The 18467-nt window shown below is 40.8% G+C and overlaps 1 protein-coding gene across 1 annotated transcript; it reads left to right on the top strand.

Annotated features, from left to right (window-relative positions):
- The first annotated feature begins 2246 nt into the window (after nt 1–2246).
- LOC109693050 (fetuin-B-like) lies at nt 2247–12695 on the top strand. Its single transcript, XM_020174088.2, has 7 exons — nt 2247–2569; nt 2894–3004; nt 4027–4114; nt 6392–6561; nt 7279–7380; nt 11334–11417; nt 12211–12695. Exons 1-7 carry the CDS (start codon nt 2348–2350, stop codon nt 12580–12582), a joined length of 1149 nt encoding a protein of 382 aa, XP_020029677.2. The 5' UTR covers nt 2247–2347; the 3' UTR covers nt 12583–12695.
- Nucleotides 12696–18467: the final 5772 nt, after the last annotated feature.

The raw sequence follows: 18467 nt of genomic DNA, 5'->3' as shown, positions 1-18467 counted from the left end.
CAGGTCAGTGTCTGGACAGTACTGGTTGTGGTGAAATCCCAGTGACCCACTGGGAGTGAAACCCATGAGAACCAGCACCTCTGGGTGAAGGAAGTCATCTTCAGGGTCGCCACACCCTCCGAACTGACTCATAATGGTGTAGGCGAGGTAACCTGGGAAATGCCCAGCTCTGAAGAAGGTACTGGATGGCTCCCCAGAAAGACATTGCACCTAATTAAAGCCTAGCCTTCTGCTAGGACCCCTCCTTTCATTCAGATTCAGGGTGTATGCTTGGTGTATTGTTACCTGGAGTCCTGAAAGGACTGTGTAGTCTGTTTTCAAGATATAAAAGGGCTACCAGAGAGGAAAACTTGTCAGCATCCGTCCAGCCCTGCTGGGGAGACAAGAGAGCCATCCCTCTTCCAGTGTAAATTAACAAGCAGGCTTCTGATTTATCTGTCAGCTGCTTGTCCAGAAGATTAATGTGAGCTGGCCTTCAGGCCCGAGCAATTCTAGGTCCTCAGAAGAGCCTGGATATGAGACTTGCAAAGCTGAGGCCCTGCTTGAGTGCTGCTTTCCCAAGAGAACCATATCTAAAAATCTTGCCATCTCTTTTCTTATAACAGCACAACTGTGACTATGAGGTGTGGGTAGATTCTCCTTGCCCCCTTCTTACCTTTTAGAATTTCTTTGGTGAGGTACTGAGGCACAGTAGCTAATTACAGTAATATTAGGAAACAACACAAATGACGATATTTAAATTAAATATGAAATCGATGTTTTAAGTGAACATAGGTATTGTAGAAATATCAGATGCCTTGCTTGTCTTTGGTTTACTGTTATGAACCTTGGCCAACTACACCCTGGATTTCTGTTTGGGCCAGAGGGACATGTCTTTCAATTCATTTGGAAAATTTCCACCCCCAGTCAAAATCTTCAGTCCCTTTGATCAGTTTCTCATTGAAAAAAAACCAAAACCCTCACATACCGCTATCCTTATCCACTAGTACCCTTACCCAAAATGTATTTGTGAGTTAATAATAAGCATTACTCACAAAAAGCTCTCTGATAGTCAAGTAAGTATAGGGGAATGTGGTTAGATGTTTTTCTTCATCCCAGAGCTTCAGGGAATCTTTAACATACTCTGTGTGAGGAAACTCTAAAAGACTAGGCATTGATGGATCCAATTGTTCCTAAACTTATTTAACACAGAACCCTTAGGAGAGAAGGAGGTGGAGATGGCGTGGGGGAGGGTGAATGTCGTTCATCTCATAAACTAGAGTTACAAGGAATGTCTTCTGTAATCTGGAGGCTTCCTGCCTGTCTTGGATCTTTTCTTTCATGACAATCTACCGCTGGTGTGTGTGTGTGTGTGTGTGTGTGTGTGAAATTTTTGAAAGGCATTGTCTTTCAGCCAGGCATGGTGGCTCGTGCCTGTAATTGCAACATCCAGGAGATTGAGGCAGAAGAATCTCGAGTTCAAGGCCAGCCCGGACTACATAGAGACCCTGTCAAAAAAAAAAAAAGATAATTGTCTTTCAGCAGACAGTCCCAATAAGCAGAACGTTCCTGAACCCCAAAAGAAGCTGAAAAAGAGTCATAACCAGGTCTCCCTGACTCTCATTATCTCTCTAACGACAGCATTAGGGTTTTGTCTCTTAAGGAATCTACATCCATACTAATCCATCAAAGAATGAACAGACCTGGTGTATTAAGTGAGAACTTTTGATATTCATTAGCTCTCCCCCTTGAATAGTCTCTGACTTAAAATACCTGAAGAAACTAAGTAGTACGCCTTTCATTCAGATGCTCACGGTGCATTAGGAATCTCACCTGTTTTCTGGCAAGTGACTGAGGGGTAAGCCTCCTCTCTTATCTAACAAGAGCAGTGAACACAGGAGATTAGCTGGGAAGTCTGAAGACACTGACTGAGCCTGGTTGAGCCATGCTGGGACCTTCTGGGACCCTGTGCTCCTGCTTGAGTAACTGTGAGGGTGGCCAAGGAGACCAGCTGCAAAGAAGTGAGAACAAGGTGATAGAGTCCAGATTCTGACTCAGGTGGAGACCAGTACCCAAGCCAGAATCCAATCATGACATCCTAAGACCCTTGACCAAATGTTTGCTATGATTTCTTGAGAACTGTTTGGAAACAGATTTGTTTACATGTTAGAATATTGGCAAATCCTATCCAAAGTACTGACTCAGAAAACTCTACCTTTCGAAATCAAGGTGACAAGTTAGTATATAGTTCCAAATCCCAGTTAACTATTCAGATTGCAGTTATAAAATAGCTCAAGTCTCTTCTAAAGAGCCCATAAGACTCTGAAGCTATACATACTGACCCATCCAGGGTCTTGTTCCCCACAGAATGGGTCTGCTTCAACTTCTGGTGCTCTGCACCCTGACTGCATGCTATGTGACTCTGTCTCCACCAGCACCAGTCCTCAGCCCATCTCTGCTTTCCCGGGGCTGCAATGACTCAGATGTGCTGGCATTTGCGAACTTTGCCCTACAAGACATCAATAGAGACCAGAAGGAAGGTTATGTGCTGAGGCTCAACCGAGTGAATGATGTTTGGGCACAAAGTCAGGCAAGTGACACCCCCCTTCAAAACAGGCCTTTGAACAAGCTGTAGAGACTGGCCCTGGGTGGGAACCAAGAGATACACGTTGGCAGGTGTTTTCCAAGATGGAAACCTTGCTGGGAAAACATTGCTCACCTCTGCCAAGATTGGCTACAATGCTCTTATTGTTACTAGGAGCAAATGCTAACATTGGTCTACTTTGACAACTAAGGTTCAGTCCTCAAAAACATCACATCTTTTGGCTCTTCCATAGAGCAGAGGCAGTTCTGTCTAGTCTTCAGAAGCTTCTGTTTCAAGTGGGATATGCTATGTTTCTCTATCCTCCCTCAGGGTGACCTGGGATCTCTGTTCTATTTCACACTGGATGTGTTAGAGACTGACTGCCATGTGCTCAGCAAGAAGGCATGGAAGGACTGTGGTGCGAGGATGTTTTATGATTCAGTAAGTGCTTACTGACAGGGGCTCCTGGGAAAGAAACTAGGTACCCTCTTCCTATGTGGAAAAGAGTTCTCCATGTTTGCCACCTTTTAAATGTCTTTCTTCATGATCTCCTCAGCAAGGTGCCTAGGTGCTGTTTATAACACTGTAGACAGAACCATGTTTAATCAAGGGATTTCTGAGAAGTCCCACATTACTTTATACCTCCAAGACCTCCTGTAGGCACTGAAGCAGTGTTTAAATTGTGAGAAAGGGACCTGAGGTAAAGATTCTGGATGCAGGAGACTGAGATCAGGAGGATCGATGTTCAAGGTCAGCCCACACACATAGTTTGATAGACCCTGGCTCTAAAATAACCACAGTAAAATGGACTGGAGATGTGGCTCAAACAAACCTGCTTTGTCAGCCTAAAAATCTGAGTTCAAACCTAGACCCAGTAGAAAAAAAAGTCTTCTTATCCTATTGCTAGTTACATCTGTTATGGTGACACTAGCTACTACAATACATATACTAAAAACTGCACATTAACTCTGGCATGATAGGAGTTTATTTCTCATTCATTAAGACTTCAAAACAGAAGTTCCTGATCAGAAAGGAGTTTTGCTGTAGGATGATTTGGAGAGCCTGGTTCCTCCTCTACTGTGGCACAGACTGCCACATTCAATTCATGGGCCCCAGGGTCCCCACGCTCACCTGCATCAAATCACAGAAAGAGAAAGAACTTAGAAAATAGAGAGAATGTATCAGACCTGGAAGTGACTACACATCCCCCTTCACACTTCTACTCACCTTCCTGTGGTTAGAACTCAGGGATACCCACCTAACTGTGAGGAAGGATGGGAAGTGTAGCAAGTTATGTATGAGAAAATGAATTAAGAGGTGATCGATGGCCATTCTTCCTACTCCAAACAACAGAATTTAAGTATCTCTTTACTTTAAAATAAAATCTCCAAATTCCCTTTGGGGCTGGGATTTTAAAATCTCATGGTCCTATCTACCATGGGATATGTGTTTGTTCATTCCAGGTTTATGGTCAATGCAAAGCACTGTTTTTCATTAACAAGCCAAAAAGAGTTCTTTATGTGCCTGCTTATAACTGCACTCTTCGCCCAGGTAAGAGATCATCATGATTTGTGGATATTAATAGAAGATGGAAAACAACATTTAGCCAGGGCTTCATCAAGAGTGTCTTGGGTTCTCTCATCTCTACTTTGCATTCATTCCAACACCAGTTGCCAATGCTTCCAGTACTTGCCTCCCTACTAAAATTCAACCATACTGCTCCTCTCCCCATAATTAATCCTCCTAAGTCCTCCTCAGTAGCTTTATATTCCTTTCCTGAGTCAAATCTTAATTCTCAATCCTACATAAATGGCACACGGTCTCTACACCTGTTTCCCCGGTTCATTTCTAGCTCTCTGCCACTATTTCCCTGATATTCTATTCAACTGAATTCCTCACTGTTATCTGGACACACATTGCACTTTCCCATCTCTGCACCTTGCCTGTGCCTCTCCCTCTACTGAACTTGCCCTGGATAACCTCTGCCCTTGAAACTCATACCCTTTTGAAGGAACACTGCTTCTTCTACTGTGCATTCTAGTCAAGAAAGCAACAGTATTCTCCTGTTACACATTCCTATAAAACATTGGCTAAACTACTCTTGGAACATCTGCTTTGACTTGGAGTCTTATATCTTCTATTGTGTGGAATATTATGTCACTTTTTCTACCTGTTACATACTCCCTAGTACCTTTAACGTTTAAGGAGCGATCAATGTTGAATGCATGAGTAAACAGGGTAAGGATAATGCTGAAAGAAATGACATTTGAAATATGCACAAGCATACATTCTGCATCCTCTTTTAACAAAAGGAAGTCCTTAAAAGCAAGCATCCATATCGGATATTGCCATTATCAAACTACTGTGTGCATGTGACTCCCTTTGTAGATCTGGTTAATGTGCAGATTCTGATTCTGTGGGTCTGGAAGGGTCTGAGATCCTGCATTTCTATCAAACTTCAGGTGACAACAATGCTGCTGGTTCCTCTGAGTGACAAGGCAACAGAGCAAACATTTTATTAGCCATAGCTTAAGGTTCCTGGGTGTGAAGACAAGACTAACCAAAAATAAATTAGAGAGTAACTGCTAAGTAGTCACAGCACTTTCAAGGGAGTCATGGGTATCAGAGCCTTGAGTCAGGAAGTGATTACAGTGATGACGCAGTCCCCAAATGTACAACCAATCAAAACATGCGTTTTCACTCTGAAAAAAACTCCAAGGCAAATTCCCTAGCCTGACTTACCCTAGATTTGCCACTCCCAGCTCCTCCCCAATGGAGATTCCAGTTGTACCATTAATGTGATCATTCTATCTAGTCACACAGTGACTTGGCCAAGTTTGGTTTCTGCCTCACTTGCACTTTCTAATCTAAGGGAAGGTCCTTGCTCCTTCATCATGCCTTTTCTTATTGTACCAGCATTTACTGAGAACTTGCTGTATGTCAGATATCATGTTGGGTGTTAAGAACTAAAAGATAAATAAGACATGGTAATAATGAAATCCCAACCTTTCAAAGGCATTCAACCTACAGAGGCAGTGTTGAGAAAAGACACTGAACTGGGGAGGGGATGTCTTTGAACAAAAAATTCCTAGTGTAAATAAACTTAAGTGAGATGAAATGTCTCTTGCTTTGATTTCTTTTTAAATTATGAAAATAATCTTGCTTATTATAGAATACTCATTGTCAACAGCTATTTTTTTGAGAAAATATCCTCTTTTCAGTATGTAAAAAGTTTATTTTTCATTGCCATTAAGTTGATACTGTGGGTAACTTGAAAATGCAAAAACATTGAAAAGTATATAAAAGTTCATCAATTCAAAACCTATAGTAAAGAAAAGAATAAGGAATGTTCCCCTTGAACTTTTTCTGCACACATTTGCATTTTATTGAGCACATAGCCCCAGTATACATTTATTCCTAAACACATACAAATGTCACTTATACCATATGACTTATTCAGTACCTATAGTTTTATATCTTTTCTTTTTTCAACTATATCTATTCAAATTTTATATGGTTGGGTGACGTTTTTTCAATTTTTAAAATTTTTGTTGTACTAGGGTAATGACTTTCTCTTTGAAAAAGAATTCTTTTGGGCAGTACTGTAGTTTGAACTCAGTGTTTGTGTTTGCTATGCAAGTGCTCTACTACGTGAGCCACACCTCCAGCCCAGATAATGTCTTTTTCTCTCCATCCTTACCAATGCCGAGTATTATCATTTTTATTCACTCTTTGCCTTTGTTATTGTCATATGATTCATGACTATTTATAGCATTAAAATCAATGATATTTAATAACTGCTCTCATTAATCTCATGGGCATCAACAGTTTCTCGAAGAAACATTCATCATATCTGCCCAGACTGTCCAAGACGCAGCCCCGTTGACTCATCAGACCCAAACGTTTTGGAAGCTGCTACTGAGTCTCTTGCAAAATACAACAGGGAAAGCCCCTCAAAGCAGTATTCTCTCATCAAAGTCACCAAGGCATCGAGCTACGTAAGTTTACAATGCCCAGGCCAGTAACGAGTGTGTCTCATCACTGTTGCTTTGGTTCCTGAGCTAAACATAGAATATCTATGCACTCCATTTCATTAGAACCCAAGAACCTTTCTCTATATTTCCTACTCTGATAGATCTGATGTACATTAGATCATTTTCAGCTTCTATTATTCCATGGCACTTCTATAAACATCATAAGACTTGATCTCACTTGATCAACCTTAAGGCAAGATGAAAAATGGACTTAGAGTCATATTGGAGGATTCTCTGTAGTTTACTATTTATTACTACATGCTCAAATTTGATGACCATGGATCACTTAGCCAAATTTTGGGGTAGATGTTGAGTTTTATGGATTAAACGAAATGGAGGCTCATTCATATTTGGATTATGTTGATATCTCTTGTGGGTTTGTGTGTGTTGTGTTAAAAGAAACTAAAGGATAATTCTTCATGAGAAAAAAATAAGCTTACCACGGGAAAGTAGGGGCCTTTCAAATCTTTAAGAATGCAAGAAAGGTATGATAATTATGTTTTCTAAGTAACAAAATTCTAACACATTGTTGATTCATGTGGAGACTTGCAGGGACGATGAATTTCTGTGTTGGCAATGTTTCTGGGGATGTATCATTTTTGTAAATCTAATGCTGCCAAATGTCTTTTTCCCCATATAGGAAGGTTTGATTTTAATGTCTCAACTCTTGTCTCATAATAGTGGGCAGGTAGCATTGGTTACTCTGTGGAATACTTAATCAAAGAGTCACCGTGTACGACATCCTCGGACAGCAGCTGCTCACTCCAGTCCTCTGACTCTGTGGTGAGTGTTCCTGAATGTCTTCATAATTTGAGGTTCCTGTTCAAAGATCATCACTAAGTATTTCTTGAGTACAAATTACTTGAGGTGTTGCAAAGCATGAGATGCATCTCTGCCTCTCAAGAAACAAATACAGAAATTAGACAGGCTTGGATGCCTAATTCACTCACTTATTGAACTGTGGGTGCAATTTTCATCAGCAATGTGATGCAGTTGCAAAAGACTGTTCCAGGAGCTGTAAATCCACACGAATCTCCTCATAGTTGGTGCTGATCCTACTTTGATTTTAATAAATCCAGTTACACTTAGAATACAGCATGGTGTTCCATTCTTTGGACCACGTTTTATAAAAAAAGACTCAAATGGAAAGTCAAAGAAAGCATCCACAATGTAGAGGGCACCTTGAAACCATCTGAAAGACATGTGGTCAGAATGTAAATTGGCACTTGTGTTGCAGCACAATTGAGCAAAATATACCATAAATATTTTCCTGCTTATTAATTTAGTTATAGGAACAGCTTTTTGAAGGTAGAATTCATGAACCATGAAATTCATCCTTTTAAGATGTACAATTTAGAAATTTTTAGTATATTCACAGAGTTGTGCTACAATGTCACAGCTTTTCATTAGCTCCGGAAAGAAAACCCTATATTTATTATCAGTCATTCACCATTGCTGCCTCTTGAAAGCCCCTGGAAACTGCTAATCTACTTTCTATCTCCTTGGCCTCATCTATTCCAACATTTCCTGTAAAGGGAATAGTAAGTGTGTAGTCTTTCATGTGTGTGAGAGAAAACATTTACATTTTTTAATAAACAGAAGTGATTAACTCCATCAAAGTAATGAATGAACAGTAATGCTAACCTTCAGCACTGCTCATACCAATTACTTTTAAAGCATTTTTTCTAAATTATTAACACTCAGGATTGTACAAATTAATGTGATTTACTTTGGCATTTCCATACATGCATACAGCATGCATTGATTGTATTCATCCTGCTCTCTTCTACTCTTGCCTCACCCACCCCAAAACCCTTTTTCTTCCACAAAATATAATGTTTCAAGGTTTCTTAATATGCAAAGAGAGATAGTTTTACCTCTTTCTTGGCTAAACAATATTTCATTGCATGGATATTGTTTATCGTTTTTCAGTTGATGGAAATTTGGGTTATATCCTGCAACAAACAAGGGTCCAAGTTCTGTTTACCATATGTTTTAATTTCTTTGGGTATATACCTTGAAGTGGGAATTCTGGGTCTTAGGAGAACTCTGTGTTTCACTCTGACTAACGACCATACTGTTCCCCAAGGAACAGCATCAGTTTCACAATCCCATTACCAGTATTTGAGGGCTTCAGTTTCTCCACATATTTGCCAAAATAGAAAGCAAAGAAATAAACCCTGCAAGTAGGTATATGTCTCCTTTTGAGTTAATTTTTGTTTATGGCATGAAATAAGGGCTCAACTTCATGTATGGATATCCAGTTGTTCCAAAATTATTTATTAAAAACACTATTTATTGAAAAGATTATTCTTTTCTCAATTTATTTGCCTTGGCACACTTCTTGAATATCACTTCACCATAAAGGAAAGGTTTTTTGCCTTTACTCCCAATTTTATACCATTGATCTACATATCTAAGCTGTACCACCAGTACCAAACTGTCTTGAATAGAATACTGCAGTTTTGTAGTAAGTTTTGAGATTGGGAAGTATGAGTCCTCTTCTTGTTCATGATTGTTTCGGGTATTCTAAAGAGTATTTTTCATTTTCATGACTGTAGGGTCAGCTTGTAAATTTCTGTTTTTAAAAGGTAACTAGAACTTTGATATATTCGTTCACATTGAATCTGTAGATCAATATGTAAGTACAGTGATCTTAACAACATTGAACCTTCAAATCCACAAATATGTGATATCTTTCCATTTTTAGAACTTAATTTCTTTCAACCCTGGTTACAGGTTTGTGATTTTTTTTTTGTGTCCCTCCCCCTTACCTGTAAGGGATGTATTCCAAGACCCCCATTAGATACTTGGACTGGGAATAATACTAAACCCTCTATATACTATGTTTCTTTCTATGTATACAAACCTATAATAAAGTTTAATTTAAAATTAGATATACTGAGATTAACAATAGTAACTAATAATATAGCAGCAATTAAAATAATACATTGCAATAAAATTATGTGCATGTGAAGTCTTTTCTCTCCATCTCTCTTATTGTATTTACTTATCCTTTGTTTTATTATTATGATGTCACATGATACAATATGTGATAAAATGAAGTCAGGTGAATGACAGAGCATTGTGACAAAGCGTTAGATTATTCCTGACCTTCTCACTTGAACACAAGCACTATGATGCCATGGCAGTTGATCTGATAGAGGGATGGCTGCTAAGTGACCTAAGTGTGGGTAGAGTATACAGTGTGGATACTCTGGGCCAAGAGATGGAGCTGAATGGAAGGAGATTTTTATCATGATATTTAGAATGGCATGCAATTTAAAATTTATTCATTGTTTGCTTTTAGAATTTAATATTTTCAGATATTGCTTGACCACAGGTATAAACCATGGAAAGTGAATCTCTGAATAGGAGAGACTACTGTACAAGCCTTTTACTTATTTTATTTAGTCCTTGAATGTTTTTATGGTTTTAAATGCTAACATAATTGGATTCTTTTCATTTTATTTTTGGGTTTTCATTGCAAATGAATAGAAATGCAAATGATTTTTAATACTGACTTTGTATCCTGTAACTGTTATGAACTCATTTATGAGTCCTAATAGTTTTCTTGTGATTTCCTTAATATTTTCTATATACAAGAGCAAGCCATCTGGAAGTAAAGTGTTACTAATTTCTTTCCAATCTGGAGGTCACATATGTCCACAGGCTCCAGGGTTCACATGGAAGCATACTCACAAACTCAGATTTTGCGCTCTACTCTAGTGCCAGCACCAGAGCCCTACAAATTTAGATAGTATAGCAAATTCTACAGCACGCCAGCTGCTATTGGTACAGATGCTTGCAGTCTCTCCAGAGGTTCTTTAGAGGGCCTCCCCTGTGAGTGTTGGTGATGAAGGGAAGGGAAAGGCTGAAGGAAAATTCCCCATGACTCCATACTTTAATGGTTTTTCCCACCTTGAAGAATTTCTAGCCTTCTCTTCATTTATTTAGAGATGGATGGCAGAAAAATGCTCAAGCAATCTGATTAGATATATTTAGATAATTTTATGTGGATATTTTTAAGAGCTCTTCTTTAGAAAGTGAGGCAACATTTGATTATAATATTCTATTTATGCTAAAAAGTGTGCATGTGTTGTCATCCTAGAATTCCTCTTCTAGGTATTTGCTCTAAGGAAGCAACTAGAAATAGTTGAAAAGATGCAGTTTTGTTGTTAAAAAATATTAGACTTAATATAGTTGTTTGACAGAAGAGTTTGTTAAACAGCACAGAGAATACTGCGAGCCATTAAGAAGAATCGTAGAAGACTGTCCAATGTCAGAAGAGGATTTGTTCAGTGACTGTTCAGTGAGAAAGTAGTTCAAAATATATGCATAATGTATGGGAAGTTTTAGAAGAAAAAAATGGAAAAAATCAAATCATTGCAGGTAACAAATACCTTTTGTGCAATTCCAGGTCTTTCTCTTTTCTTCTTGTTTATATACATATTCTAAATAACTACTTATTACATTTGTTAACTTAAAAAAGTTATTTTATTGGTGACTCTGGAGTTTGACCATAGGGAGGACACTGGAGAAAATTCAGCCTACTTTGCATAATTTCTTGGTAGAGGGAATTTACAGAGAATTGGCTCAGAGCCTGCCTTTCAGATGGTAGGAACATAAAAATGTTGTTTGTCTATGTGCCTACGCAAGCAGAAAGCAAGTTGATTTCCAATAATGGTCATTGAAAATCTTATTACTGATGAGTCTTTTTATTTTCTTTCTTTTAGCCCATTGCTCTTTGCAAAGGTTCTCTGTCGAAAACACCCTTTAAAAAGTTTGTCACTGCAACTTGTGACTTCTTCAAATCACAGGTATTTTTCAGTCTGTCTTCCTGTGCAGAAAAGAGCATCATTTCTATATCTAGCTGCTACTAATCAAGCCCCTCTTTTAATTTTCCGAAGATTCAGGATGACCACTTTACTCAGGCTGTTCTAAGGCTACACTGACATGGTAGCTGGTCAGAGACCTGTCGTGTTTTATTTTAGTGACAGTGTGGTCCTACAGAATAATGAATCCTTACCCCAAACCTCAGGGAGAAGCCATTTCCATGAAAGGATTCAGTCCCACTCCAGAAGTACTTATTGAGCACTTAGCATGAGGCAGGATGCTAGAGTTGAGTTAGGCCACCTGGGCCAGTCCTGCTTTGCATCTGTGAGCAGTGTGGCCATCAGCTCTTACCCGTATGTCTGAGGCTTGCTTCCTCATCTACAGGGCACTGCAACATTGCCCTCATTCTGATCCCAGTAGAAACAAGTGAGAGGACCTGGATGAAGGATGCAATAGGGCCAGCACAGAGTAAGCAATAAAAGTGTCACCTGCTGCCATTCCTGGGAGCAGAGACAGCTCACTGGGGACTCTGAGCAAGTCATTACACCTCTCTGGACCTTGTTCAGCTCTGAGACTAGGAGACATGCGGCCAAGCTTCTCTAAGTCTTGTTTCCCCCTGGTCCTTATCTGTTTGCTTTTTAGCCCTTTAGCCAGAAGGTCCATCCCTTCAGCTGGTCTCCCTGTGTAATATTCCACCAGAAAGACAGAGTAGCTTAGCCTGGTACCAGCCAGGACTTTCCTTGTGGAATTCTGCATTTTCAAACATTTTTATTTCAGGTTCAGGCTGCTGAAGGTCAAACCTCTCCTGTTACTCAGGGGCCTACAAGTCTCCCCAAGGTGAAAGGGCCTCAGGAGGAAAACACCTCCAGCCCCCCCAAACCAGCTGTGCCAAGGGGATCTGTCCAGCACCTCCCTGACCTGGGTGATGAGAAGCCGGAAGAGTCTGAGGACAAGGGCCCCCAGGAGGCCTTCCCTGTGCAGCTGGATCTAACCACGGATCCCCAGGGAACAACCCTGGATGTCTCCTTCCTCTTCATCGGGCCCGAGGAGGAGAAGCTGGTTGTGCTGCCTTTCCCTGGAAAGGAACAGCGCTCTGCCGAGTGCCCAGGGCCTGCTGGAGATGCCAATACTCTTGTCTTCCCACCCTGAGTATCAGGGTTCCATAAGGGTGTGGTGTCCTGCTCGAGAGGAGAGGTGGTGGGGATGAAACAGAGAGGGTCCAAATATAGAAATAGCTACTAAAGTGTGTCCTTTTATCTCTTCTTGGTCTCCACCTGCTGATTAGACATGGAAAGAATGAGACTAAACTCACCACTCGTACTACACTGGACACTGGACAACCGTGGACCCCGGGCTGAATCCCCTTCCCAAATGTTACTCTCTGGCTGTGGGCAGAGCCTCTCTTGTGCCTGCAGACTCTTGCTTACCTATCCTCTCGGCAAGTGTGTGCGCTCAGCCCTATGGATAAAGCTCTCCAAAGACACTTCCCGTATGCTTGCAGAGCAGAAACGAAGGATCAACAGTTGGCCCTCTCCCCTTTCATTTTACTGACAAGGTCAAGTCTAGCTAGGTATTGTCCACACCATTTCCAACCCTCAGCCTCTTTGTCCTTAGCCTAAAACTCTCTGGGTCTCAACAGTGAGGCTACTCACTGAGACGGGGACACATGGAAGAGCAGTGTGCCTGTAGCCTGTGCCGGCCCTGTAGGAACACCAGACCACAACAGTCTGCAGTTACAGGCTCTCTTGGAACAGACATCAAAGGGCCCATCATGACATGCAATCATATTCTTCTTTTCCATATTTAAAAACCCTGGAACAAATTTCCCCTCAATTAGAAGTGTATATGCACGCATTCCTGTGTGTATGCAGTACACACATACACACACACACACACACACACGATAGGGCTGTTGGCATTTTGACAAGGGATTTTCAGGTGTAACAATCGTCTCCCATTCTGGCAGCCACTTCTTAGAAGAGGCACATAGACCTTGATATAATTTACATGTGAGAAGGAGACAGCACATACACTCAATTACTTCTACCTGCTATCCCATAAGAAGGAAAAATGATTGTGTGGGGGTGTCATGTATGTTCTTACAGCTCCTTTTAGTCAGGTCTGGTGGGAGCAGAATGATACTCAGCTCAACTGAAAAGACGTCACTGAAGGCCTTAAATGCAACCTGTGGGCAAATAAGGAGGACAAGTGTTCTGAGGGCCTGGAGAATAGCACAGCAGGGAGCATTTACTCCCCTTGGCTGGGAAGGCAGCCTACCCAAGCCCAGTGTGAGCTGGAGCTGTGGAGGGGTACCCCTGACAGGAGGCACCCAAGTAGCAGCCTCTGCAGGAACCTGCTAATTTTGTGTGGAAGAAGTGCAGTGTGAACACCCTGTGTTCTTCCTCCATCTATCCCTCTTTCCAATCTTCTCCTCCCCTTGGTGTTGAACCTAGCAGTAAATTAACCAGGATTTATGAATCCCCAGGAGTCAGCCTGGCAAGTAGGGCCAGTCAGAGAATTCAGAGGCAGACCTGGAGGCAAGCTGCAAAACCCCATTGCAAGCTCCAAGTGGGAGATTTTCCTAGGGATGTTCTGTAACACCTTCCTGTATTGAAAGAAAGGACCTCAGACTTTGGTCTCCCTCAAACTGTGACTATTTTCCCTTTCCCTGCCTAATTTTTTTTTTTTTTTTTGCAGTAATGAGTTTTAAACTCAGGGCCTTGGCCTTGCTAGGCAAGTGCTGTACCACTTGAGCCATGCCCCCAGTCCTTTTTGCTTTAGTTGCTTTTCAGATAGGTTCTGCACAATTGCCTGAGGTTGGCCACGTCTCCTGGATATCTTGGACTACAGGTGTGCCCCACTATGCCCTCCCAGTTTAACTCCTTAAAAAAGTAGGTTGTTCCCGTGCTGGCCACTTCCTCATCCCCTGATCATTCCTCAGCTGCTACAATATGAGTTCTCTTATCCCACAACCCACTGAGTGGGTATTCCCTAAGCACTTGCTCATTCTCAGTTCAAAGGAAGCATTTCTGTTCAATTTACTTGTATTCCTCCAATCCTCTGCCCATGCTGATCCTTGTTTACTCTTCAAACTTCCTCAGGTAGGCATTTTTCTACCTCACTGAGCCCTCCCCACCAAGGTCTCAGCTTGAGTTCCTCTTCTGTGGCTCTCACCTTCTCCCTCAGATGCTGTTTCTCTAGCTTTCAGTTCTCTCTCTCTCTCTCTCTATATATATATATATATATATATATTTTTTTTTTTTTGTGGAACTGGGGTTTGAACTCAGATCCTCACACCACACCCCCAGCCCTTATTTTGTGTTGAATATTTTTAAGATAGGGGTTTTCAAAATATTTGCCCAGCCTCACCTCGAACTGCAATCCTCCTAATTTCTTCCTCCCAAGTAGTTAGGGTTACAGGTGTGAGCCACCAGGCTCCAACCATCTTTCAGTACCTGATCTTTTGCTCTGCAAACCCCTTGAGGGCATGTTACCCACATCCTCGCCAATAACCTCAGAATGATGCAATCATTACTCATTTGAGGCCCTTGTGTTCAAATGATCAGTTGTGTACAAATTGCACTGAAACTTCAGGACATGCACATTTCTAGTTCTGTGGTATTAATAGTTACTGCTTATGAATCTTTAAAATAGGAAATGACAATTAAAAATGAGCAAAAGACCTAACTTCACCAAAAATAATATAAGTAAGGCAAGTGTGCACATGAAAAGATGCTGAACATGGTATGCAGTCAAGGAAATACAAAGTAAAGCAATGAAATATAACCATACACAATTGATTGGAATGTCCAAAATCCAGAATGCTGTTAGGTTGAATGGTGCAAGGATGTGAAGCAATAGGAACTTTCAGTCATTGCTGGTGAGAATACAAAATAGTGCAGCCACTTCAGAATATTGTTTGGCAGTTTCCAAAATTACTAAACATTTTCTTATCATATAATCCAGCCATCACACTCCTTGGTGTATGAATTGAAACTATGTCTACACATCCACCTATGGATGTTTCAGCAGATGTGTTCATCATTGCCCAATATGGGAGCAACAAAAATGTCCTGTAATAGGAGAATGGATAAATAAAGTGTGGTACATCCAAAAAATGGAATATTACTTGGGTACTACAAAGAAGTGTAATATCAAGCCATGAAAAGACATAGGAGAAGCTTAAATGCATATACTAAGTGAAAGAATTCGATGTTTAAAGGCTACATACTGTTTGGTTTCAACTATTTGACATTCTTGTAAGGCAGGCTATGAAGAGACTAAAAAGACCACTGGTTGCCAGAGATTAGAAGGGAGAAATGGGTCGATAAGTGGAGCACAGAGGATCTTTAGGGCATAGAAACTATTCTTTATGGTATTATACTGGGGGATATGTGTTATTGCATATTTGTCAAGCTCATAGAATGTACCCCAATGAGGGAAGAGTGAACCCTAATGTAAACTATGAACTTTGGGTTATAATGATGTGTCATTGTAAGTTGATCATTTATAACAAATGTGTTTTTCTGGGTTCAAATATTTATAATGGGGGAGGATGTGTGTGTGGGAGGACCAGGTAGTAAGTACATAGGAACTTGCTGTACTTTCCCCTCAATTTTACTCTGAACTTGAAATAGAAACTGGAGTTTTGGACCCCAGGCCCGACCTCCTGGGCTTCTACATGTCATGTCCGGCCACTCACCCCCATATGCCAAACAAAGAGACATGGTGAAGGGCAGAGAAAGGAGATTTATTATGCAGCCCATCTTCAAGCATCTTCAGGGTATAGACATGAACTACAGGCTTAAATTGACAAAGAATTGGTGCAGGGGCGGAGAGGAATGTTTAATTAAACAGTCGTGGTCAAAGTGTAGCCTGATTGATTATTATCTCAGTTCTGGTTCTGTGGGGTTTTGGAGAAGTTGTTGTTGCTGTCATCACTTGACTTATCTCTGGTCCCCATGAGATAAGTACTTTTGCTCCAGGGTGCAGTCTTGTCACTATAGGTAATTGTCCTCATTTAGGGAGTGGTCTATCCTTGGAAACTCAGTGTTGCCTGGTGGTAATCTCTGTCCTTTTTCATAGACATGTTATCCATCATACCTGTCCTTCCTTGATTCAAGGTGGCTGCAGAAGAGAATGGCTTGAATGGCTCAGAGCAAAGGACAGCAGGTGCAAAATGGAGGCAGGGATGCCAAGCTTGTCTTCTGTGTTTAATTAATTCATGGGCTCAAGTAAGAAGACAGTGCTTTTCAGCAAAAGCAGTTTAAATACCTCTCATAAAATTGATATAAAAATGTTTTTTGTAGAAGTGAAGTAAAAAAAAAAAACCACATTAAATTCTTGATAGAAACTGACTCCTCTTAAAAAAGAAAAAAACAAAAACAAAAACAAAACAAAACAAAACCCTGACTCCTATTACAAAAAAGAAAAAAAAAACTTGAATGTTATAAAATTCTACCCAAGTAATGCAGTGATTCTTAATGAAATAATCAGAGATTTTCAAGGATCTTCACTGACATGAATAATTGGAGACTGAGTGCCAATGGCTCATGCCTACAATTCTAGCTACTGGGGAGGCAGAGATCAGGAACATTGTGGTTCAAATCCAGCCCGGGAAATAGGTCTCAAAACTCCCTCTCAAAAATACCCAATACAAAAAAAGGCTGGTGGAGTCACTCATGTGGTAGAGCTCCTGCCTAGCAAGCATGAGGCCCTAAGTTCTAATTCCCTGAAGCATACACACACATAAAAAGCCAGCCCTGAGGAAGAAGATAGAAGAGACTTTTCTATCTCAAATCTCCACCTTTGAGAAAATCACAGGTATGAAGGATTTTTAGGGGACACAACAGATTATAATGATACGACAGATGAGAAATCCCTGCTCTGGGCAAAGTTTGTTCTTTCCATAGTGCATTTTGTCTCCTTCCTGTGAAAGCCAACCTAGACCTGGGATCTTGACCTTCTGGGGCCAGTACCTGCATTTTCTTTTCAGACATTTCTTCCTGCTAGTAATATGAGCCGAGGAATGAGGGAGGTGTTACAGAAGCATCTTTTAGAATTTGGAATACCATGTGGAAGGGATGAGGTATTAAAAAATTGGGGAAAGGATTAGAGAGGGAAAGTCTGTTATAGCACAACGAAGCAGACCAAAGGAGAAACCAAGCCATCTTTTGGGCAAAGCACTATTCAGGTGACTTTCTCATTTCTCACACAGTCTCCAGTCATTAAGTAGACATCAGAAGTCCACATTTCCACATTCTCTGTTACGTTAGCATTGTGTCTGTCTTTAAGATGCAGTATAGCAAGGGAAAGAGGCCCTAGTAGACCTCTAGCAGACACTCTAGAAGAATGCTATTGGAAAAGCATATTCCCATTCTTGGGGCCTCATCCCATCTCCCAGAATTTGTACCCCTTAACTTGTCCCAGAATTTGGTTGGCCCAGGCATTCCATATTGGGTGCATATTTTAGCAATAATAGAAAGGCTTAAAGAGCTCAGCTCAAACGGTTTTTGTTTTAAACAATAATTTTTCCACTGCCCCGCTGGATTGGAGCCCCTTAACAATACCTGCAGCAGATTCTAGGCTATTCCCAGAATTCTGAGTTACACTGGAGTGGTCCTGACACTGGAGTCTTAGGCCAAAGGCCTGACCAGGGTTCCAACATGTCTGCTTCCACCACTCATCCCAATACACGAATCACATAGAGGAGACCAGTAATGGTGAAGGTCAGGGAAGGAGATTTATTAACATGCCTGCTATGCAAGGAAAGGGGGAAAGAAAGCATTTCAGCCCATCTTTGAGTATTGATGTGAGCTTTAGTGTTAAAGAAAGGAAGAATTGGGAAGGGGCAAGAGATTGCATAATTCAGCAGTATCAGGTGAAGTGTGGTCTGGTTGATCATTTTTTCACTTCTGACTCTGAGAGGGGTTCTGGAGAACTTAACACTGTCATCACTAGAGGGGAAAATGTGGTTCCCTTGAGATGACCCCCCTCAAAAAAAAATAAGGGGATTCTCAACCTTTTAGATTTTT

Source organism: Castor canadensis, chromosome 5 (assembly GCF_047511655.1).
Source record: "Castor canadensis chromosome 5, mCasCan1.hap1v2, whole genome shotgun sequence".
Classification (NCBI taxonomy): Eukaryota; Metazoa; Chordata; class Mammalia; order Rodentia; family Castoridae; genus Castor; species Castor canadensis.
This window is presented reverse-complemented; position numbering and strand designations above follow the sequence as displayed.